This window comes from Scardinius erythrophthalmus (assembly GCF_964197995.2).
Source record: "Scardinius erythrophthalmus genome assembly, chromosome: 1".
Taxonomy (NCBI): Eukaryota; Metazoa; Chordata; class Actinopteri; order Cypriniformes; family Leuciscidae; genus Scardinius; species Scardinius erythrophthalmus.
Window position 1 is genome coordinate 51006016 of NC_138221.1, and position 24967 is coordinate 51030982.

A 24967-nucleotide genomic window follows, 5' to 3' on the forward strand; every position below is an offset into this window, starting at 1 on the left:
AATTTTCATTATTTATTGAATATTTGTTGACGGTGAAAGAAACATTAAGATAGCCAATACTCATTATAGGAACAAAATAAAGGACAGCCACGTGATAAACCGTGTCAGTGAGACTGTTGTTGTTGTCTCGAAAAGTCCTCGGGCGCGCTCAGTCCGTGGGTGAATCGTTCAGAACGGATTTGTGAACCGGTTCATTAAAACGAACCGACTCCAAAACATAATTCGGACATCGCTAATTGACAGTCAACACGCCAACCACACGGGTAGGAACTGCTGCCATCTATGCCTGTTCGTTCCACTCACCTGCTATCCTGCCATAGGCCTAAACGGACAAAAATAAGCGACTGAAAAAATACAACCAAGAACGAAGGCAAACTGTTTTTTTTCCTTGGGTCGAAATCTTTACTGTCTTCTCCCAGGGTTCGAATGGAACGCCCGTGTTTGACAGCGTTCGGGAGCGTTCTAATGATTCTGTAAATTCCGTTTGACGCGCAACGCCAGTTGTGGTATTCTGGAGGGGTGGAGGAGCGAGAGACGGAGGATCACGCTTGAAACGCAGCAGCGAGAGCGGTGCTGGGGGAAAAACACACGAAATATTAAAAGAATCACCAGAACAAGAGAAGAAACCCAGTGGATTCATTCTGACGAAGAAAAAAAAAGCGAAACTGCGTATTGCGGGTGCGTATGTTCTGTTTCTCTCTGATGTTTGCGCGAGCTTGTTATGTCGCGCGCCAGCTGCATAAAGATGCAATGGATGCGTTCATGAAATCATTGTAAACCATTTATATTGATCCAGTATTGCTTTTCGTTCGGGTTTTTTTGTCGTCTAGACGCCTTGCTAATGCTTTATTTTGGGGGGAATGGGCGTCTTGCGTCATAGGAAAGGATAAGAGGAAATGTTTTTGAATAGCGTCTGAATAAATTATCTGAACGCTTCTGCCCGCAGTGTCAGCAACATCATCTGCCAGCATATTTTATCGTGGACATCATTTCTGTTAGTGTGGGTATTATAAACTAACGACAAGCCTCAAATTGCTTTCATCTTCATGTGTATTATGAAGCCCTTTTTTCTAATCAGCGTCGGTGTGTGCGGTAAATACTAAATGAGGCTCTTGATGGTGACTGGGCCACTAGAAGCCCAGACCTGCTCTCTGCTACCTGCCTTAGCGGTGACATCATTGATCACTGAACGTGGGCACGTCAGGAGCCATATGTCTCGTGCACTGTCAGGCCTTGAGGGCCACGGCGGGGCCATAATAAGACCTGATATATGGCAAAAGCACCAGTGACTTTGAGGGAATATTTTACGAGATGACGCATTTCTGCAGTATGTTTATTTTAAACCTCTGATTTTTAGCGACATGTCATCATTAATTATTTTACATTTCAGATATAACAATCCTAACTCATACATTCATAGCTTTAAAAGACCCCATAAAATTTTTTGACAGACAGTTTTCTTTCTAGTTTTCCTGTCTTTTCCTGTTGATTGCAAGTTTAGGTGGGTCTTATAAAGCAATAGGTAATAAGCTTTGAATAATGTGATTTAAATAGTGGGTTTCAGGAATGGGGACTGGGGAGGGACATTTTCATTCTCAAGACTGAGCATATGATTGGAAAGAAATTGGTAGTATGGGATGACTAATGTTCTTGAAATTCTCTAATGCTCACCAAAGATGCATTTATTTGATTAAAATGTATAGTAAAACAGTAACATTGTGAAATATGATTACAATTTAAAATAACTTTTCTATATTAAAATGTAATTTATTGTCAACATGATCCTTCAGAAATCATTCTAAAATGCCGATTTGCTGCTCAAGAAACATTTTTGAAAACGGTTTTGCTGCTTAATATTTCTGTGGAAATCGCGATTACATTTTTCAGGATACTTTGATGAATAGAAAGTTCAAAAGGACAGCATTTATTTGAGATTGAAATCTTTGTAAATCATCATCATTGTTTTTGGTACCTTTTCACGGGAGAGTCAAATTTTTATGTATATCCACTTTTAGGAGTACACTAGCATATAGATGACTTCAAATCTAACAGACAGGAAATAAAAGTCACAAAACTCTTTGATATAATGTGTTCTTTAAGATCACAACCTTGACTTACAGTCTTCCTTAACTTTGATATTTCCCTTTTTTTTCCTTCTAGATACCTCTTACTACTTCTTTTCTCTCTCGTTTGCTTGCACCCAGGCTGTCTTCTCATATTAAATAATGGTGTCCACAGTTTTTGCTGTGACACTGTCTGTCACACTGCTGCATCTGACTTCAGGTAATGCGCACATACTTGTGTGAGTGCTTTTGTATGTTTAACTATTCATGCAAGGTGAATGTACATAGTACATGCCGATCACTTTAGCTTAAAGAAACTAAGTCTGATAGTTCCGTGTTTTTTTTCAGGTGCATCTTTAGGGACAACAGACACTGATGCTCCTCCCACCGTGACCTCTAGTCCCCGCCCCTTGGGAGAACTCCTTCATGCTGCACTACTGAGTAAGGAGTACCTTGGCCACACCCCTAATAACAGAGGTCAGTCTTTCCTAAAAAGAACACAGCAAACTGCATCATTTCAATAACGAACCAGTTCATCTAAACCTGCGATTTAACCCACAGGTACAACTACTAACCCGACGCAGGCCATCCCGTCCATCAGAGAATCAGAACCCGCCTCCACAGTGATGTCACCAGGAATCCTCACTACTGCAGTGACCTCATCGGCTGCACCTCATGCAGGCCAATCAGGTTTTGGGAGTGCCGTGACATCACCACCAGCTGAAGAAGAGACCACAACTACTCTAATTACTACAACGACAATAACAACAGTGCACACCCCAGGTATCATAACCAACAAACCGCGTAACAGTTGAAGACATCGAATCATTTTCAATATGAAAACTTCACAGATTATGTCCCTCAATGGGGCCATTCAAATGATTTCTAAATTAATTTATGTTGACTTTAAAACTTTTAAACTGTCTCTCTCAAGTTCAGTGCAATGCCAGCCTGTCAGGAACGGAGGGAATAGTCGAGTCCCCTGATCCGCTCTCCTCCTCATCTCCCTTCTCCCCACTGGAGTGCACCTACAGCATCACTGTGTATCCTGGATATGGGGTTGAGATACAGGTGTGATAGCCTCACCGTTAGCAAGGTTTCCATTGTACCCTCATTTAGCCTCTCTGTGGGTCACTATGGTTACTTCCTGTTAACTTAGCTGATGCATCTTGTTGGCGTTTGCATGGAGGATGTCATTTTAATGAGTTCTGGAATCTTTGCCCTTGATAAAATCTTGGGGAATGACATCATTAGCTGCTGTTATGGTAACACCATCTGTCTGTCTTGAAGGTAAAGAAAGTAAACTTGTCCAAGGAAGAGTCACTTACCATTCTGGAGCTGGGTGGGACAGCAGCTCCACAGCTTTTGGCCAATGAGACGCTAATGAGCGAAGGTCAGGTGATTCGTAGCTCAACCAATCAAGTGCAGATCCACTATAAGAGCCTGAAGCAAGCCAATCATGGTGTTTTCAGCTTTCATTATCAAGGTATTCATTTTTCTTTTAACTACTGTTCTAAAGTTTGGGGTATGTAAGTTTTTTTAATGTTTTGGGAAGAAGTCTCCTGGGCTGCATTTATGCTGAATACACACCATGTCATAATTACCGTAATTTCGACGTCCTATTTCACGTCCTCGGATTGGAAATTATGCATATCTATGGCAACACTATCAATGCCTAAATGAATCTGCAGCGATCAGTTGGTACAGCGGTCACATGGTGCAAGTCGGAGCTCTCAGAAAATTCCCAGTGCACAAGTTGTAATAGTTCTACGAGGATATGGATGCTTTGTACAAGTTGGAATGCCGTGAACGCAGTTTATTTGATTATAAATACAATAAAAACAATGAGATTGTGAAATATTCAGAAATCGTTCTTTATAATAAGGAATGGAATGATGGAACCTTATTATAAAGCGTTTCAGAGATCTTTAGTAACATTACACATTATAATCTTTACTGTCACTTTTGATCAATTTAATGCATCCTTGCTGAATAAAAGTTTTAATTTCTTAAAAAAATATATATTTCTCACCCTAAAACTTTTAAACTGTACAGTAATTGAATTGTAATTTGTGTGTTAAACATCCATTCCAGCGTTCCTCCTGTCCTGCTCGTTCCCCCTCTCCCCTGAGGCCGGTGGAGTGACTGTAACTGATATCCATCCTGGTGGTCAGGCTCACTTCCATTGTGATCCAGGATTTGAGGTCAGAGGTCACGAGGTTGCGACATGTTTGAACTCCACCCGACCCAGATGGAGCACCTCAGAACCCCAGTGTGTGGGTGGGTTGCATTTGTTCCCCGTTCAGTTATTTACTTATTTATTTTGTTTCATTATCTACAGTGGCTTCAAGACACCTCCATTTATTGCCTTGTGTATAAGCATTCACATGTGTTTTTGTATATTAAAGCTGTATCTTGTGGAGGATGGATTAGAAATGCTACTGTTGGCCGCATCCTCTCTCCAACCCTCCCTTCTGCAAGTAACCATAGCAGCGGCAGCAACCTGAGCTGTCATTGGCTGCTGGAAGCCAAGGAAGGCCACAGGCTCCACCTTCATTTTGAGAGGGTGGCTCTTGATGAAGACAATGACAAGTAAGAGTTCATGTCTTGCTCACTCATGTATTAAGTTACTTATCTTATATCTCTATTAGTGTTGGAGAAGCCAACTTATGATTCAAAGTAGACTTTCAAAAACATGAAAAAAATCATAACAAATTCCAAATTTTTTAACGGTTGAGTATATTACTGAATTGAAAACATAATGGTAAATGGCAGAATTATTGTCAAAAATTTTATTTCACTACAAAAAAGTTGACTAGAATGCTGTGCAGGGAGTTTATTCAAAAGAATCAGTGAATCATTGAATCTTGTTTGAACCAGTTCATTAAATGAACACACTATTTTTAACCTGTTTTTACATTCTAGACTATTTTTAACATTCTAGTTTGCTGCTGATAAACGAACATCCGAGATCTACCTCTTCTTCCTGCACAACCTGCCATGATCTTGATCCTTCCAGAATCATTTCATTCTCTTAATGTCACACCTTTCCTAATGTAGTTTTCGTTCATTTTCCATGCCCCTCCTCCCTTTTCCAGGCTGATTGTGCGCAGTGGGAATAGCTCTACAGCTCCGCTCCTCTTCGACTCGGATCTGGATGACGTTCCAGAACGAGGCTTCGTGAGCGAGGGGATGTGTCTCTATGTGGAGCTCACAGCAGATTCCTCCTCCATCCCACTGCTGCTGGCACTCCGCTATGAGGGTAAGACAACCTGTTAAACATTCAACAAAATAGTTTTGTTCACTGTTAAAAAAGAGTCTAAGGCTGCATTTACACTGCAAGTCTTAATGCACAGATCCGATCTTTTGACCATATCCCATTTTTTGGCTCGCCTGTTTACATTCACTTTAGACAGGACTGGTATTCGATGTCTGTGTTTACATTAATTCCCGGCCAAAATGATTTTTGGTGATCATTTTGCTATGCACATGGTAGACCCTGGTTTTGAATGGCCGTGCTATTAAAATTAACGGGCAGAGGTTGAAAACCAGCTCCTGAATGTTTATGTGTTGGCGCAATGTCTTTTCTTTACAAAGATAACGTTCGCACCTCAATAAAAAGCTGTGAGTGAGCGCATAACGGCACGTCTGCCTCATGAATAATACAACATTAAAAAGCTCTGTGAATAAACGTGTCGTCCTCGCCTTGTGGTGGGTTGGAATTCAAAGGGGAATCGGATATGCGTGTTTAGACGTAGGTCAGATGACCAGATGACCAGATATCAGATATGTACCTGATTAAAACCACACTTGGATAAAAAAAATTTGGATCTCGTGCGGATTTTTTTGTTTACACGTGTGCAACAAATTCCGATTCGTGTCAGATGTGAGTAAAAGATCTGATTTTTTTAGCCAGTGTGAGCTTAGCCTAACTATATTTCATCACTATAAGCCACATAAACCACTATAAACTTGTTAATTTTCATTAACACAAAAAGATTTTTCAAAACTTAAAAGATGCTTGTCTAAAGAATGCCGAATGCAGTTGGTTATTGTGATGTCACACTAATTTCAGGAAAAAGAAGAAACTCAAAATGAAAATTTTGTACCTTCAAGTCTGGGTTCTACAAATACTTTCACTCTCACTTAATAACTTCCCAATCCTTCCTCTTTTTCCTATCTCTTTCAGCCTTTGATGGAGAGCACTGTTATGAACCTTACCTGCCTCATGGGAATTTCAGCAGCAGTGACATCACCTTTCCTCTGGGTACTATAGTAACCTTCTCGTGCTCTCCTGGTTTCGTCATGGAGCAGGGATCAGGAGTTATGGAGTGTGTTGACCCCAATGACCCTCACTGGAATGAGAGTGAACCTGTCTGCAGAGGTATGACATCACATATAACCTAATATTTGAGACATATACCTGTACAGCAACTGTGCACTACCATTCAAAAGTTAGGGGTAAGTAAGATTTAAATTTTTTTTCTATAAATGAAATTAATAGTTTTATTCAACATTTATTTAAACACTAAATTGATCAAAAGTGACAAAAAAGATTTTAACGTTGTTATCAAATAATTCTTATTCAAATAATAGCTGTTCTTTTGAACTTTTTATACATTTTTGTGTATGAATCAAATGTATTATGATTTCCACCATAGTGTTAAGTAGCACAACTGTTTTCAGCATTGATTATGTTAATAAGAAATGTTTCTTGAGCACCAAATAAGCATATTAGACTGATTTCTGAAGGATCATGTGACACTGAAGACTGTACTGATGCTGACAATTCAGCTTTGTCATCACATGAATACATTACATTTAAAAAATATAAATTGTAATAATATTTCACAATATTATTTTTACTGTATATCCGATCAAGTAAATGTAGCCTTGGTGACAAAAGAACCTTCTTTCAAAAACAAATTGCACAATGATCTGTTGATCATCATTAGAACTGTCAACTTAAAGGGTTAGTTCACCCAAAAATGAAAATTCTGTCAGTAATTACTCACACAAATTAAGATATTTTTAATGAAATCTGAGAGCTGTCTCATTCCTTCATAGGCTTCTATGTAATCGATATCTGCCATCCCAGAAAAGTTAGTAAAAACATTGTTAAAATAGTCCAGGTGACAACAGTGGCTCAACCTTAAGTTTATCAAGCGGCGAGAGTACTTTTTGTGCGTAAAACCCCCCAAAAATAACGACTTTATTCAACTATTCATTTTCTTCTGTTCACGTAGTGTAACAGAGCAGCGCTTCTGTGTTGTACTTCACACGCATCACACACATGACCAGCGTCGGCCAATAGTGAGCCTACGTTCTGACTTACAACCCAGAAGTGCTACACTACACTGTTACACTACGTGAACTCACTCAGAGGCCCACACAAAAGAAAATGAATAGTTGAATAAAGTCGTTATTTTTTGTTGTTTTTACATAAAAAAAGTACTCTCGTCGCTTGATAAACTTAAGGTTGAGCCACTGTTGTCACTTGGACTATTTTAACAATGTTTTTACTAACTTTTCTGGGATGGCAGATATTGATTACATAGAAACCTATGAAGGAGTGAGCCAGCTCTCAGATTTCATTAAAAATATCTTAATTTGTGTTACAAAGATGAATGATAGTCTTACGGGGTTGAAACAACATGAGGGTGAGTAATTACTGACAGAATTTTCATTTTTGGGTAAACTAACCCTTTAACACATTTATTAGTACAATTACGAAGAAAATAATCCTTGTAACATTAAAGTGATTCTAATTCAAAGATCATTCTAAGTACATTTAGAACATTTCAAAAGAGTCTCAGATTTTACCTAAAGGGGCTTCAAGGGGGCTTCATCTAATCCCCCTGGCCCAATAATATGAAAGCTATTCTTATAAGATTTCTCCTCTTTCTCCTGTTCTCAGCTCTGTGTGGCGGGGAGCTCACGGACACAGTGGGAACAGTGTTGTCTCCTGACTGGCCACAGAGCTACTCTAAAGGGCAGGACTGTGTGTGGCAAATACATGTCAGCGAGGACAAACGCATTGAATTGGATGTACAAATGTAAGTATATCTATTTGATTGTGCCAGTTTGTGTTTAAATCTATTTATGGTTTAATTCTATTTCCCTCTCTTTTGCTTGCAGTTTGAACATCCGCCATAACGACATTCTCACTCTATTTGATGGTCATGATCTGATGTCACATGTGATTGGACAGTACCTGGGCTCAAGAGAGAGGTTCAGGGTTGTATCAGGAGGTTCAGAGGTCACCATTCAGTTTCAGAGCGATCCCGATGACTCTACGTTTATACTGAGCCAAGGCTTCCTCATTCACTACAGAGGTAAATACATCAAAAGGGTTGGGCTTTTTTCATTTGTTTTGTGTTACTGCTTGCTGTGATGTCACTTCCTTTAATTTCTTGCAGAGGTGGAACCAAATGACACATGTCCTGCCCTTCCGCAAATTGAGTTTGGCTGGAGCAGCTCCTCCCACCCATCTCTGGTGAGAGGCAGTGTGTTAACCTATCAGTGTCAGCCTGGTTATGACATCGTTGGCTCTGACATCATCACCTGCCAATGGGATCTCTCCTGGAGTAACAACCCGCCCACCTGTGTGAAAAGTGAGCCGAGTTATACATATTTTTTTATGGTTAGAAAACACTTTGTAAAGGATTAAGAGTTATGACTTTGATTGGTCATTGTTTAGTGGCCAGTGGCCATCATTTGCCGGTTTAATTAATTGATTAATATTGTACACACGCTCTTTTTCTCCTGGCTTTAATGTGCCTCCAGTCCAGCAGTGCCCTGACCCAGGAGAAGTGGTCAATGGAGCACGCTCCGTACATCCGGAGTCTGGTTTTGCTGTGGGAACTGTGGTACGCTTCACATGTAACCAAGGTTATCAGCTGGAAGGCCCGAGCCAGATCTCCTGCCATGGCAGAGACACCGGCATGCCCAAATGGAGTGACCGCAGCCCAAAGTGTGTCTGTGAGTACTTTTTTTACAGTCTATGGTGAGTACATGTTAGTAAGTAAGGTGTGTGAGGGATTGCGTCTGGTCGTGGAAAAATACATTTTCAAACAATTATTTAAGAAATCCCCTCTTGAATCTTTATGGATTTGATTCTGTAGAATTTGAAATGGATTATTATTAATAATTAAGGCTGTCAGAATGAATGCATACATGCATATGGTTAAATACATTGAATGAAATCAAACAAAAAACGATAAGTAAAAAAAAAATCCTGATTAAAGATTTAAAGTCTTATTAATAATGGTAAATTACTAAATCATATGGTACTGTTAAAAGGTTTGGGTTCAGTAAGATTTTCTTTTAATAAATACCTTAATTCAGCAATGATTCATCAAATTGAATTGTTATTTCAAATAAATGCTGTTTGAACTTTCTGTTCGTCAAATAATATATCATGGTTTCCACAAAAAATACTGTATTAAGCAGCACAACTGTTTACAACATTGATAATGATGATAAATGTTTTTTGAGCAGCAAATCATCATATTAGAATGATTCTGAAGGATCAAGTGACACTGAAGACTGGAGTAATGATGATGAAAATTCAGCTTTGACATCAAAGGAATAAATTACATTTTAAATATATTTAAAGAGAAATCAGTTTTTTTAAATGCTAACAATATTTCCCAATATTATAGTTTTTATTTTTTTTATCAAATAAATGCAGCCTAGGTGAGAATAAGAGACTTTCAAAGGGGTCATGACATAAATTTATGTCAATGACAAAAACTTAAAATGTTAAGTTATTTGCACAAAAAAAACAATTTTTTAAGGGGCGGCGCTGGTCAGTAAACGGTCACTGTTATGATTGGCTAACGTCATTGCATAGGAAACACTATCAAAGCCCCCTCGCTGCTGCACGCGAGTAAGTGTTTAGAAAACATTAACCATATAAAGCCATCATTTACAGTCAAAGCATCATGAAATCGTTTCCTTTAGCTTTGTAATGCAGCTCCAATACAGTTGGCTGATACATCTGTCAACAAAAGTTTCTTTGCGAACTTTCCATTACACTGTAACTCGTTTAAAAAACCTGCAAATCTGCAGTTAAAGTCATTGAACAAACATATAATCCTCCGACACGATCCAGGACACCATTAAAAGTAAACCATCCACTTGTCTCTGACGTATCCTGCTTAAGTCTGTACAGAGACGCAAACAAGCTGTTTAAACAGGACGCATCAAGGCGAACGTTCCTTTACGCTTCTATTTATCCTCTTGTCAACAGACTCGAGCTCGTGGAGTAGAAGGAACAGGCGTCTGTACACTGTATCCAGCGTAGACAGCATCAGTGATTATAATGGGTTCTATTTGCTTTTGACATGATGTTTGCTTTTGACCTTTGGTGCAATGATGTAAAACTGTTTGTTGATGTCTTACTATAAAGGCAGGCATACCGTAAAACTTCAGATAATAGCCCAGGCTTTTATTTTCCCAAATCGCCGAACTGCACCGGCTTGTATTTGAGACAGGCGTCTATATGAGACAGGCCTTTAATTTAGTGTTGAGGTGTTGTTCATTGAGTGTAGGCCTAGAGATAACGATCCAAATAGCATAGGCTGATAGACGGAAAGCATGACAGTAGGAGGTTACCAAATCTGTGTTTGTGTTTAACAGATCAGTTAATGTAAGAATTAGCCTACTATATTTCCGTATGTCTAAAGGGGGTCGCACACCAGACGAGAAGCGCAGCGCCGTGTCTTTAAAATTCGAACACATTAAAATAGTGTACACTGTACATTGTCTCAGATCGTTGTTAATGTATATACTGACTTCACCCTGTGCTGCAATACATTCAGTTTTACACTCATTCACAGAAATCAGCTGCGTGGATGAAAACTGCTGATGTTATCGGATTTTCAGGTGATATTCTCAATTCATTCAGTTAACGGACGCTCTGAGGTAAAGTGAATTCAGACTACAGACTAAGCAACCATTTTATTTAATTGTACTGTACAATCATAACATAGTACAGACATCTTAATTCCATAATATCCTTAAACATAACAATATTCCTGGCCATAAACTGACAAAGTGCACGTCCGGTGTGCCATACCTTGAGTTGTCATAGATGCGACATGGCGTTGCGCTGCTCGTACGGTGTGCGACCCCCTTTAGATTATTGGCAGCATAAAAAAACGAAACGATGTGACAGCCATGGGCTGAACAATAAAAGTTACTGGTAATATCCATCGAGCCTATGAACTAGTTGCCAGAAACACATTAACAAGAAAGAATGAAGGCTACTCTGTAAAACAACTGCAATCATGTGATACAAAAGGACCCTATTCATCACTATCATCATCACCGCGATCCTCAACTACAAGTTCATTGGCGAATTCCTCCTCCTCGTCGCTCTCCTCCACTTCTCCCTCTCCGGCCTCCGCTAACTCTGCCTGCCTTGCTTGCGCTAACAGCTCCTGGCCATGATGCGCAGGGCTCTCTTGCGTGTGCAATCTGCTCCATAGAACTGGCTTAAACAGACGATCTGATGGGTTTTAGAAGATTAAATACAACCCAAAACTAAAAAACAGACCAGACCTCTATTTGAGACCGGCCTTTATTTATCCAAACCTGTAGCCACACCAGGCTTGTAAAAGAGACAGGCATCTGTTTGGGACTCGGCTATTATTTGAAGTTTTACGGTATGCTAATGCATTTGTCCTTGTGACGTCGAAAGTCCCCCATTATCTAAAAGAGCTGTTTTTGGAGACTGAGTAAATAAATGCTTTGTTTATAACGAGGAGGACGTTATAAGCTCGAAAACTTTAAGGGTGTTTTAATGGTACAAAGACCTCTTATGTGTCAAACGATCAAGGCAAATTTGATTTCTGATGTCATGACACCTTAAACAAAAACTTACCGACCCGAAACTTTTGATCTCAACTGTATGCAGGATAAAACTTTACAGATACAGCTAAATACAATGAAGATTCATCTCTAATGTACTAACCGATAAACCATCAATCAAACATATTGTTTTTTTTTCTGCTAATCAGTAAAATATGACCCATGCCCAAACCCGGGTGTGCCGGACAACGGCTACCAGACTCTGTACAAGCACAGTTACCAGGCAGGTGAGACGCTACGTTTCTTCTGCTATGAGGGCTATGAGCTCATCGGGGAAGTCATCATCAACTGTGTCCCAGGACACCCCTCACAGTGGAATAGCCCGCCACCCTTCTGTAAAGGTATGTGAATGTGAACTAGTCCAATACATTGAGTCGCCATTTTTATCTGAGGAAATTAAAGTCACGTTTTATTTGTTTTTAGTGGCCTATGAAGGGCTACTGGACGATCATAAATTGGAGGGTAACGTTGATTATCATTGTATCAGTGATATCCATATTGCTTTGCTAATCTGGCCCACTGTGTCATGTAATGATGTCCATGCTATTAACTTTCCTCTTTTCAGTTTCTCAGTCATTAGAGGCGTCTCATCAAATGCTGAGTGAGAACATTGCATTGGCTATCATCCTGCCAATCATTCTGGTCATCCTTCTGATTGGTGGAATATACATGTACTACACCAAGTAAGTTTAGGAGGCTTGAGTTTTTGAATGCTTTTGGTTTGAACGTTTGTTTGAACATGTTTTGATTCATACATTTATTATTTATTATTGAGCATTATCTCAGAGAAATAAAAAAAATAAAAGAAAGGTGGATTTTTTTTTCTGGCATAAAATGGCCACTTTCCATGATTTCCTAATCCGATTCAAACCTCATCTTAAATACCTCACATTACCAAAGAAAATGGCTTGTAAGTGCTATTCCATGTTGGCTTTAAAATTCAGTTATTTTCACTGATTATTGTCAAAACCTTCGTCACAGCTGCTCCTTATTTAGGTCTTCTGTACTAACACCTCTCGCCGTCTCAGTGTGTGTAGGTGGCAGTGGAAACCGTTGTTCTGGAAGTCTCTCTCTCACACCCACTCCTACAGCCCCATTACAGTGGAGTCTGACTTCAACAACCCTCTCTATGAGGCAGGGGTAAGATGCTCACAACCAAGTGGAATTTGTACTTATTAACTGTTAGGATATACAATATTTGATTTGGTTGAATACCAAATCAAATGCATGTTCATGCATGGAATCACAGTCTGTTTGCTATGATTGATCTCGTGTATCTAATCTTGGGAAGCCTAAAGTTCATTGTAGTCAATCGGTTTGGACGGTATACTTTAAATGACTCACTGATTCATTTGAGTCTCTGAGCAGAAGTCACAGCACAACATTCTCTATCATATTTTATGTGTAGAATATGCATAGTAAGTCTCTTATGCTGCATTTATTTGATCAAAAATACAGTAAAAACACAAATCAAATTTTGTGAAATATTATTAAAATTAAAAAAAAAGTTTTATAGATGTTCAAAGTAGTTAACTATTTAAAAATAAAATAAAATGTAATTTATTGTTGTGATGGCAAACCTGAATTTTCAGATGATTTGGTGCTCAAGAAATATTTCTATTTTATTATAATAATTATTAATGTTGAAAACAGTTGTTCTGGTTACTATTTTTGTGGAAACCATGGTACATTTTTCTCAGGATTCTTTGATAAATAGAAAGTTCAAGGACAGTATTTAATGAAATAGAAATATTTTGTAACATTATGAATGTATTTACTGTCACTTTTAATGTATTTAATGCAAGGATGAAAAATATTCATTTCTTAAAAAAAAATATTTCAATTTCTTTTAACTGACCCCAAAATTTTATAAGCTAGTGTAGATGCTGCTGTTTGTCATCATTTTTAGTTTCAGTTATAAATTAGGACGTTTTATTTTGTTGTTATTGTATTTAGTGTCAATATATATTGGTTAATGGTCACATTTCTAATGAGTTCTTAATGAGTTCATTCATAAATCCTAATTCTTTGGATAAAAACCACCATTAAATATTATATTATATTATATTATATTATATTATATTATATTATATTATATTATATTATATTATATTATATTATATTATATTATATTATATTATATTATATTATATTATCCGTCCTATATGGTGGTAAAGTGTGTTTGTTTTTTCCTCTCTCTCACTGTAGGACACGCGAGAGTATGAGGTGTCCATCTGAGACGAGTCTTCAAATGAATCCAAATTTGTGGGTAAATGAAAAGGAGAAGAAAAGGAAGGATACTGTTATTTTTCTCTCTCTCTCTCCGCAAGACATTCATTTGTTTTATTCCAATAATTACAACACATAAATCTCACTTTACACAGTCTCTCTCTCCTCTCTCTTTGCCGTTTCACTGATGTATGTGCTGAACAAGTGTGTGTGCTTGTGAGTTCATGCAGGTACCTCTTTACACTCACCTAAAGGATTATTAGGAACACCAGTTCAATTTCTCATTAATGCAATTATCTAATCAACCAATCACATGGCAGTTGCTTCAATGCATTTAGGGGTGTGGTCCTGGTCAAGACAATCTCCTGAACTCCAAACTGAATGTCAGAATGGGAAAGAAAGGTGATTTAAGCAATTTTGAGCGTGGCATGGTTGTTGGTGCCAGACGGGCCGGTATGAGTATTTCACAATCTGCTCAGTTACTGGGATTTTCACGCACAACCATTTTTAGGGTTTACAAAGAATGGTGTGAAAAGGGAAAAACATCCAGTATGCGGCAGTCCTGTGGGCGAAAATGCCTTGTTGATGCTAGAGGTCAGAGGAGAATGGGCCGACTGATTCAAGCTGATAGAAGAGCAACTTTGACTGAAATAACCACTCGTTACAACCGAGGTATGCAGCAAAGCATTTGTGAAGCCACAACACGCACAACCTTGAGGCGGATGGGCTACAACAGCAGAAGACCCCACCGGGTACCACTCATCTCCACTACAAATAGGAAAAAGAGGCTACAATTTGCACAAGCTCACCAAAATTGGACAGTTGAAGACTGGAGTGCTAATTGGGCATCGTTTAAATGCCACGGCCTACCTGAGCATTGTTTCTGACCATGTCCATCCCTTTATGACCATCATGTACCCATCCTCTGATGGCTACTTCCAGCAGGATAATGCACCATGTCACAAAGCTTGAATCATTTCAAATTGGTTTCTTGAACATGACAATGAGTTTACTGTACTAAAATGGCCCCCACAGTCACCAGATCTCAACCCAATAGAGCATCTTTGGGATGTGGTGGAACGGGAGCTTCGTGCCCTGGTTGTGCATCCCACAAATCTCCATCAACTGCAAGATGCTATCCTATCAATATGGGCCAACATTTCTAAAGAATGCTTTCAGCACCTTGTTGAATCAATGCCACGTAGAATTAAGGCAGTTCTGAAGGCAAAAGGGGGTCAAACACAGTATTGGTATGGTGTTCCTAATAATCCTTTAGGTGAGTGTATGTTAGCGTGCGTTTACATATGTGTGTATGTTATTGGCATCAGAGTAATGAAATACTGAAAGAAACAACAAAATTGTTCTAAGTGCATATTGTAAGTATGATTTCTACAGTCAGGCATGTTTTGTAACAGAAGGTTTGGTGCCTTAAGGACTGTAAAGTGGTGAAGCATTGAAAGAGAAATAGAAAGTGAGATGGGGAGAGAAAGAATGAGAGAGACTTTGACACAAGTGAGACAAATATAAGTACACATACGTATATAATCCAAAATACAAAAACTATACTCTCATGTTTGTATACAGATACATGGCCACACATTCATATACATGCACATGACGAGAAGAACATATTGAATGTAAATATTTTGATTGAATATTGAGTATACAAAACAAATTCAGTGCCAAAATACATCCCATAATGTGACGTCACTTTACATTTCACTGGTTGCCATAGTATTTCTCACATTATTATGTAAAAATGAGGACAATGCCAGCATTTCATATTGTTCTTTGCTGTTTCTTAAAAATCTATTTCTGCTTGATGTTGAATGACCATGTTTCAGAGGAGCGGAATGTCCTCTTGCTTACGGCACGCAACGATTGTATATTTTACCGCTTCAGCTTAGGATTCATGATCAATTATACTTACTGTCATTGTTATCAGAGTTGATGTTGTTGCATATGCACTATGTTGAGGAAAATATATACAGAAAAAAACTGCTTGCTGTGATGCAGTAATCAAATTGAAATGCTTTTTATAAATTGCATTTTTTTTAATTATTTATTATTTATCTCATGGTTTCTTGTTAATATGCAGTGAGTTTCGTCTTTTCCACTGTGCCATTACCAGAGCCCATGTTGTGGAGGGCTTTGTTGCATTATAGTATTACTTGATTGTTATTTATTTATCAACATATACTTGTCATGAAGACATTAATTTGCTGAGATTTAAGATTAAATAAAAGTCTGTTGGATGGTGAACATGTCTTTTATAAATGAATCTTTATGATTAATAATACTAATAATACATATTTCTTGCTATGAGCAAAAATATTAATCATATATTAAATTAAAAATATAGATATTATATATAATTAATTATATTTAATTTATTTATAATAAATGTATAATTTCTTCATATATAATTTTGTAAATTATATTATATATATATAATATAATATATAATATAATAAATTTGCTAATAGCAAGAATTATGAGTACATTGTGTCTGTATATATTCCATGTTCCCCCATATATACATATATATATAGAGAGAGAGATTAATCATGATTAATTACATCTAAGTTAAAATATTTTATATATACATAATATATGTAGTATATATCCATATATATATATATATATATATATATATATATATATGCACATATATTATATAAATAAAAACTTTTATCTAGATGCGATTAATCGATTTGAAAGCATTAACACACGCACACACACACACATATATATATATATACACACACACACAAACACACACACACACACACACACACACACACACACATATATATATATATATACTAAATGGACAAAAGTATCGTGACACACCACTTTTTTATTTTTATTCAGGTTTTTCATTCAATCCATTGCCACGTTTATAAAATCAAGCACTTAGCCATGCAGTCTGCCTTTACAAACATTTTTGAAAAAAACTGGTCGTTCTGAAGAGCTCATTGAATTCAACTGTGGTTCTGTGATAGGATGCCACCTTTGCAATAATTCAATTCATGAAATTTCATCCCTGATAGATAGGTTTGGCTAGGCCCCTTACTTTCAGTGAGGGGAAATCTTAATGCTTCAGCATTCAATGACATTTTGGACAATACTATGTTTCCAACCTTGTGGGAACAGTTTGGGGAAGGGCTATGGAGGTAATATGATGCCACAAAGAATCGCATGCGCAGGGTCAGATTTGTGAAGGTGTACATAAGATTGAGAGCGTAAATTAAATTTGCGTGTGCAAGAGAAGATTTGTAAAGGTTTACCAAAACCTACAGTTTGCCAAAACTGTAAGCGCAGCTAAAAGAAAGACGCAACTGTACAAACCAGGTTATTTTGGGAACTTTTTTGCCGCATATACACAAGTCATTTAGACATTTGCAACAGTTTATTTTTTTACACAAATGTTGATCTTACGCGATCAATGTGTTTAGCAGTTCCTGACTCTGCTGTTTTCAGTTGCAAATTGCTGTTCACAGGCTTGCAATGCTTTTGGCCGTATTTGTGTGAAAAAAACGTGCCAAAAGTGTAAGCGCGGAAAAATGGAAGTCAGAAGAATACAGATCCAATTTATTTTGCGTAAGCATGAAGCTGCAGTTTCACAATACATGAATTACACTTACGAATAACAGAGAAATGCTGCAAATATTTACACTAAGAAAAAGAAAGTCGATTTACACCTTTACAAATCTTCTCCTGCACATGCAAATTTCATTTATGCTTACAATCTTATGTATCCTACACTTTCACAAATCTTACCCTGCGCATGTGATTCTTTATGGCATCATATTATCTTCATAAAGGCCCTTTTCTATTCTACAGGGTGGTCCATTTATATGGATACACCGTAATAACATGGGAATGGTTGGTGATATTAAAGTCCTGTTTGTGGCACATTAGTATATGTGAGGGGGCAAACTCCTCAAGATGGGTGGTGACCATGACATATACTAATGTGCCACAAAAAGGACTTTAATATCACCAACCATTCCCATGTTATTACGGTGTATCCATATAAATGGCCCACCCTGTAGAATGACTGTGCCCCAGTACACAAAGGCAAAGCAAGGTCCATAAAGACATGATTGGATGAGTTTGGTATGGAAGAATTTGACTGGCCCACACAGACCACTGATCTCAACCACATCAAACACCTTTGGGATGAACTAGAACGGAGATTGCGAGAGAGGTCTTCTCATTCAACTTCGGTGCCTGACCTCACAAATGCGCTACTGGATGAATGGGCAAAATTTCCCACAGAAATACTCCAAAATCTTGTGGAGGCTTTCCCAGAAGAGTGGAAGCTGTTGCTGAAAAGGGGGGAACAACACCACATTAATACTCCATAATATATATGTACACACAAAAATTACACTAATTTACATATTCCACATTTTTAAGACTTAAAGGTTTAAAACTTGTAAGCCATTTTGTGTTACAGAAGAAAACATTGACCTAATAAAATAGCCCCAATTCAAACAGCTTCGCTGTAGGCCGTTACAGGGGGCGGGGCTAACTCGCTTGACAGACGTTGATTTGGACCAATCAGTCAACGAAAGACACTCCTCGCGAGGGTGAGCAGCCATTGTCAATCCACAACAAGCAAGAAAGAGGAAGAGGACAGTCGTGCTGCGAGACAACAGAGGAAATTATGATTTGTTGAAAAATAATTTCAGGTTAACTGTTATAGATGTAATAGTCCGTAGCGATTACTTTATATTTTGTGCACCTTATCGCGGGGACTCAGCTTGGTAAGTGTTTTGCTCGTTGACAGCTCGTTCAAGAGCTAGCTCAAGAGCTAATAAGCTTATCATTATAACAAGACACATAGCCTACATCATGCTCACTGGTCAGATTCTGTTCATGTGTTTCCCTTTAACTGTCAGTTGTCAATTTGTAAATGACTAGTGAATGGTGGGAAACAAATTTGGTGTGGTCTAGACGAGGATTAGCGAGATCTCTCAGCTGGAGTTAAGATCTTACTGAATGTGTTGACCTAATTCTGTCCATTTCCTCTGATATCAGTACAGAAACACATCTGTGGCCTCCCCAGTGGAGTGGACTGATATTCACAATCACAACCCTCGAGGCTATTGCTAAACGGGTGTTATTCACTGTTTTTAGGGATATGTTTTTAGACCCAGTGAGATCGATCATCGGATGCTCTTTGACGGATGCTAAATGCATTGCTTTATGTACGTTATTAGATATTATGTTTCTGCCTCTTTCTGTAAGTTTTCTTTGTTACATGTGCTCTGGAATAGTTTCAATGGTTGTTGTCATATCATGAGGTGTGCACACTTAATGTTGTAATGTCACCTTGTTCATGCATATCTTTGAAGATGTGTCACAACATTTATTGGTTTATTTTGCCCTCATAAAGTTTTATGTCTGTTGTACATATGTGAAATCTTGTGAGCAATCACCAGATATTGTTTTGATGTTATACTTTGGCTTTGAAACAAATAGAAAAAAATATATATTCTAACTCATTTACTCTTTAAGTAAATAAAATTTAGGCTATTCGTTCTATATTTAGAAGGGCTGGAGCTGTCAAGCTTCGAAATGTTAAAGAGCATTATTAAAGTATCCATATTCACTTCTGTGCTGTATTCCTTTGAAGCCATATGGTCATTTTAAAATCATATGAACAGATGCTATTCACTGAAAAATGTGTCCTCCAATGGGCTGTTAACTGCTCTAGTTGAACTTCACAACTCGATCACTCCCATTTATGAACAAAGTGTTCAGACCAGTTTTGTGAACTAGATCAACTAATAAAGGACAATTTGTTCACAAATTGGACATTCTTTCATGAACACTCGTGATGCCAAAGAGAGCTAGGGGAGTTTTTTTTTATCAAAAATGTCCTAAATTTTGGTCTGTTCCTCACACAAAGCTACTGTATGGCTTTAGAGTTCTAGGAATATCGTAGGCTACGTGATTCTTGTGGATCGCATTTGTGCTGCTTTGAAAAATTTGTTGGTTGACAGCCCCAGTCCTCAAACGAGAATATTCTTTAGAAACTCTCCTTGTTTGTTCCATAGATGTAAGCAAATCATACAGGTTTGGATTGACATGAGGGTGAATAAACAATTATAAAGTACTCAAGTTTGAAATTCTGTCTGCTCTCTATTTGTGTTCTTTATATTTTTAGGCAATAAATAAGCAGTATTTGATTTCTACTCCCCGATGTCTGCTGAGGCATCTGGTTCATCTGGTGGGAATGTGGTGACTGTATCCGGTTCTGGCCCATCGTTCTCCAGCCATGTTGGGGAAGGAAAGGCTGACAGGAGCCTGGCGGGGAGTAAGTATGTGAAGCTCAATGTGGGGGGAACTCTCCACTACACCACCGTCCAGACGCTCAGCAAGGAGGACAGTCTGCTCAGGAGTATCTGTGATGGGAGCACTGAGGTCTCCATAGACTCTGAGGGTAAGAAAAAGCATGAGAATGTGTTGTACACAACCTTTCAAAAGAGTTTTTTTTTTTGGTGTGTTTTTGAAAGAAGTCTCTTAACCAAGAACAATAATTATAACTATATTAGCGCCCACACCAGCGGGCGGATATTGTTCTGTTTATTTTAAGCACGTGCTGCAGTTTAGTTGACTCGAGCTCTTAAAGCAGAATGAATTCTGATCGGCTGTCAATGTTTTGATCATTTATCAGCTTGACAAAATCATTCTGAAAGTGATTCCAACGATATTGTTTCTCTGTGCCATTATTGTTATAGTTGTGGTGGGGAGTCGGGACTCTACTATTTATTTTTTTTTTTTTTTTAACTATATCTTTATTGTTATCATTATAGTTATCGCCCTTAGTGTTAACGGGCCTTTATGCTCATTGCTCACCAATAGATATATTTTGTAGCATTATAAATGTCTTTACTGTCACTTTATTTCTTCAAAAGAAACTAGAACAGATGTATATACGGTATAATGTGTGTTCACTCATCTTTTAAGGCTGGGTGGTGCTAGACCGATGTGGGAGACACTTTTCCCTGGTGCTGAACTTCCTGCGGGACGGGACAGTTCCTTTGCCGGAGAGCACACGGGAGCTGGAGGAAGTGTTGAAAGAGGCGCAATACTACAGGCTCCAGGGTCTTGTACAGCACTGCCTCACCACATTACAGGTTAGGGGATCCACTGGGCTTGTGTTTCTGTCCCTTTAGTGTTGGCTCAAAGAAGCCTATGTCTGCATAGAATTGAAATGCTTCTTTGAGCCAAGGAAGGTGTTTGACAGATGTTGACACTTACTATGGCTTTTTTGATGTTGATGCAGAAACGCAGGGATGTCTGCAGGGGTTGTCACATTCCTATGATCACTTCAGCCAAAGAGGAACAGAGAATGATAGCCACCTGTAGGAAGGTGAGATAACAGAGGCTTAATATTTACTTCTCCTCTGACAAAAATAACACATGAAAAATGTGATCTCTTAGGGCTGGAATACACTATACTGCTTTTGCCCAGATTTGCTGTCTAGAGGAGTCAATGCTCGTTGCTAAAAGTCCGAGACAGTCTGCAGATTATGGACAGTCAGACTGATTTTAAAGAAAATCACGTAGTGTACCATGGGCACACGCACAGACCATCCTCCAGTCAGAGGATATCAGAAATATTTGTTTTTTGTTTTTGTTTTTTTGACATATTTTTATCATTTGTCATGCGTCTCCTAGCAATGAGGCGCATGTTTCTGTGCGAGTTTGTTGCGTTCAGTAACCATTTACAGAGTTACCAAATGCATGATGCCTAGTGTTTTAGATCCGTTCTGATTTAAAACCATTGTTTTTTCATGCGCTAATTAATTTCGATATTTTGGGCTATTTTACTTGACTAGAGAACTCGAGGACAGAAAACCTCCATAATATACACATTATTTTATTACTCTTTATCGATTTACATCTGTAGATTTCAATTACAATACATATATTTAAGGCCATTTTCTCAAAATGAGTTTTATTTTCCCTCATGCACTGAGCCAGAAATCTCCACTTATAAGTCGGACTTATATACACCAAACTTTCTTGATTTATTCCTATCTATATTCTGAAGGATTTTACAGAGGGGTTTGTTCATATATCATTTGCCTGATTTATATATCATTTTATTCCTAAAAACATGGTGATTTTCTTTATTCTGCCTGTTGACAGTACTTTCTGATTTATGGAGTAATAAAAAAGAGAGCCAAAAACCTTTAACTCTTATGTGGCAAAAAAAATGAAATTTTCTTTTTGAACCTGGCTTTATCCAATGTTCAGATTTCTGTTCTGGAAATGTATGCAAATTAGAGCATATTGAATTGGAAAATGCATAATTTGTATATTTAAGCATAACATTTCAGAAAACTTGTAATACAAAACATTTTCTTAATCATGGTGTCGTGTATTCTGGCCTTTAAGGATCCAAATAAAACCCCTCTACTGTGTACAGTATGGGCGTACACTATGGAGGAAAAAAGTGGTCTTTGTTTCATGAATAATCTTTTCCTCATTGCAGCCAGTGGTGAAACTGCAGAATAACAGAGGGAACAATAAATACTCCTATACCAGGTACATTCAGCCCTCATTCTCACTCCTTCTGCTATTTCAAAAAGAACAGTGTTTACTCTGAGCATACCACCTTCTCGTTTCAGAAAGCATATGAGCCATAATGTGATTGTGACTTATATTCTAAATAAATAATTGTTGTCACACGCACACCTCACTTTCTGGCAAAATCATATAGCTCAATGAAACCTTGTAATTATGCCTGGTGGCTATAGGAAAGAAAAATCCAAAATGATTTTAAAACACATAACTGTTCCTGTAAATCAAACAGTAGAGCATGGCACTAGCAAAACCAAGGTCGTGGGTTCGATTTCCAGGGAATGCATGAATTATAAAAATGTATAGCTTGAATACAATGTAAGTCTCTTTGGATCAAAGCATCTGCCAATTTCAGAAATGTAAATGTGAGTGAGAGGTTTCTTTTTCTATATAAAATGACCCTTTGTTCCCTCAGTAACTCGGATGATAACCTTCTGAAGAACATCGAGCTGTTCGATAAGCTGGGGCTGCGCTTTAATGGCAGAGTGCTGTTTATTAAAGATGTGTTGGGAGATGAGATATGCTGCTGGTCTTTCTATGGCGAGGGACGCAAGATTGCCGAAGTCTGCTGCACCTCCATTGTTTATGCCACTGAGAAGAAGCAGACCAAAGTGAGCAATGGGAATTAAACTCTCTTTTCTGTGTGCATATATGTCTGTTTTCTCACTCTCTTTTTTCATCTGTTCAAATAGGTTGAGTTTCCAGAAGCTCGTATCTTTGAGGAGACACTCAACATTTTGATCTATGAAAATGGGCGAGGTTCGGGAGGCATGGCCCTGCTGGAGTCAGGGGGCGTCTCGTCACCAGGTGTGGGCCAGTCGGAGGAGGAAGGGGCGGGTGTAGGGGGCGGGGATAGGCGGGTGAGGCGTATCCATGTTCGGAGGCATATCATGCATGATGAAAGGGGTCACGGACAGCAGACTGTCTACAAAGACTGAATCAGAATGGTACAAAGATGTTCTGAATCATGCATGTGAAAAATGGAAAGATTGGTTGAGAAAAGAAGGACAACTTTGGTATGTTTAATACTGCACTGAAATGGGAGGGGTGGGGGCTAGTTTAGAAATAATACTGAAGTTGCCACAGTGTGGCACAGTTTTTTTTCTTTTTTTTTCTGTGAGATAAATTTACATTTATCTTTTTTCTTTTTTTTGTTAAATTTAATTTATTGTTCAGTTAATTTATTGTCCAGAATTTCCACTTTTTCAAGTTTCAATGTGATATAAGTTGTGTTTTTTTTTATGTTCTAATTTGTTTGAATGGGCCATGTGAAAGTTTATCTTTCAGTGTTTAATAGTAAACTGTGATGTATGCTGACTTGAGGTGTTGAGAATGATGAGAGGTACGTGGAGGCGTCATGTTGCATAGGACTGTCAGATCTTCTGGGAAACTGACCAAATTTGCGCAGCTTGTTGTTGCAGCCATTGATAGCAGGGGGTCCAGTTTTAAACATCCTTTTTGTAACACAAATAGAAAGCGTAACAAGTAAATAATTTTACACAACTGTGCCTCACGATTGGTATGTAAAATTTGGATGGGCATGTTAAACAATATTTCTAAAACTAATATTGTTATTGTTTAAAAAGACGATGATCACTGTAGTTTCTAACATGATATCACTGAATACACTCTAAAACAGCAGTGGGTTAGACGCATCAGTAGGATTGAAATACTTCCAGCACTAAACGATGTTATAATTTTATTCTAAATCATTTCTAGACAAAGATGGCGCCTGGCATGACGACAGTAGTTACCACTAAGTTACAAACCACTTCACAAAACGATGTTTTATTGACCAATGTTAGCCATAAATGTATGCACTCACTGTCCTAGACCAAAAAACACCTGCCAATTAAATTAGTATGTGGAATGCCGTCCAAAAATTGTCTTGGAATTTTAATCAAATTGAATTAATATTCCATTAACATTTTCAATAAAAATGCTTTTTGGTAAAAAGCCTTGTGGTTTTGAAGTTATTTTGGTTTTGTCTTAAAAAAAAAAATATTCCAAAGAATTACACCTTAAAAAAACACAGTCGATCATAATAGAGTGCTAAAATGACCTATTCAAACCAAATAAAGGATGAAAATAATAAATATGCGAATATTAAATTACTTATAAGTAAACATTTAAAAGAAAACGCTAAATCAACCATAAAAAAAGTATCTGTTGAAGTTTTAAAGACGTAAATT

The 24967-nt window shown here is 37.9% G+C and overlaps 2 protein-coding genes across 2 annotated transcripts; both read left to right on the forward strand.

Moving 5' to 3' along the window:
- Positions 1-2225: 2225 nt before the first annotated feature.
- On the forward strand, positions 2226-14177 carry sez6l2 (seizure related 6 homolog (mouse)-like 2; the record flags this gene model as incomplete). Its single annotated transcript, XM_081360067.1, has 18 exons — positions 2226-2283; positions 2412-2540; positions 2625-2846; positions 2998-3134; positions 3354-3549; positions 4158-4343; positions 4472-4655; positions 5162-5325; positions 6253-6447; positions 7981-8119; positions 8202-8398; positions 8483-8677; positions 8850-9044; positions 12089-12280; positions 12363-12401; positions 12505-12622; positions 12968-13079; positions 14148-14177. The coding sequence occupies 18 exons, from the start codon at positions 2226-2228 to the stop codon at positions 14175-14177; spliced, it is 2688 nt and encodes an 895-aa protein (XP_081216193.1).
- A 4576-nt stretch (positions 14178-18753) lies between these two features.
- On the forward strand, positions 18754-24726 carry kctd13 (potassium channel tetramerization domain containing 13). Its single transcript, XM_081373169.1, has 7 exons — positions 18754-18943; positions 20350-20625; positions 21153-21322; positions 21472-21558; positions 22687-22739; positions 23191-23386; positions 23468-24726. Exons 2-7 carry the CDS (start codon positions 20385-20387, stop codon positions 23711-23713), a joined length of 993 nt encoding a protein of 330 aa, XP_081229295.1. The 5' UTR covers positions 18754-18943; positions 20350-20384; the 3' UTR covers positions 23714-24726.
- Positions 24727-24967: the final 241 nt, after the last annotated feature.

Excerpts from the sequence above, each read along its gene's own strand:
- kctd13 (XM_081373169.1), top strand. The coding sequence starts at position 20,385 with ATGTCTGCTGAGGCATCTGGTTCATCTGGTGGGAATGTGGTGACTGTA. Across the intron at positions 21,559-22,686 it reads TGATAGCCACCTGTAGGAAG|CCAGTGGTGAAACTGCAGAA; the intron begins GTGAGATAACAG and ends TCCTCATTGCAG. Across the intron at positions 23,387-23,467 it reads CTGAGAAGAAGCAGACCAAA|GTTGAGTTTCCAGAAGCTCG; the intron begins GTGAGCAATGGG and ends CTGTTCAAATAG.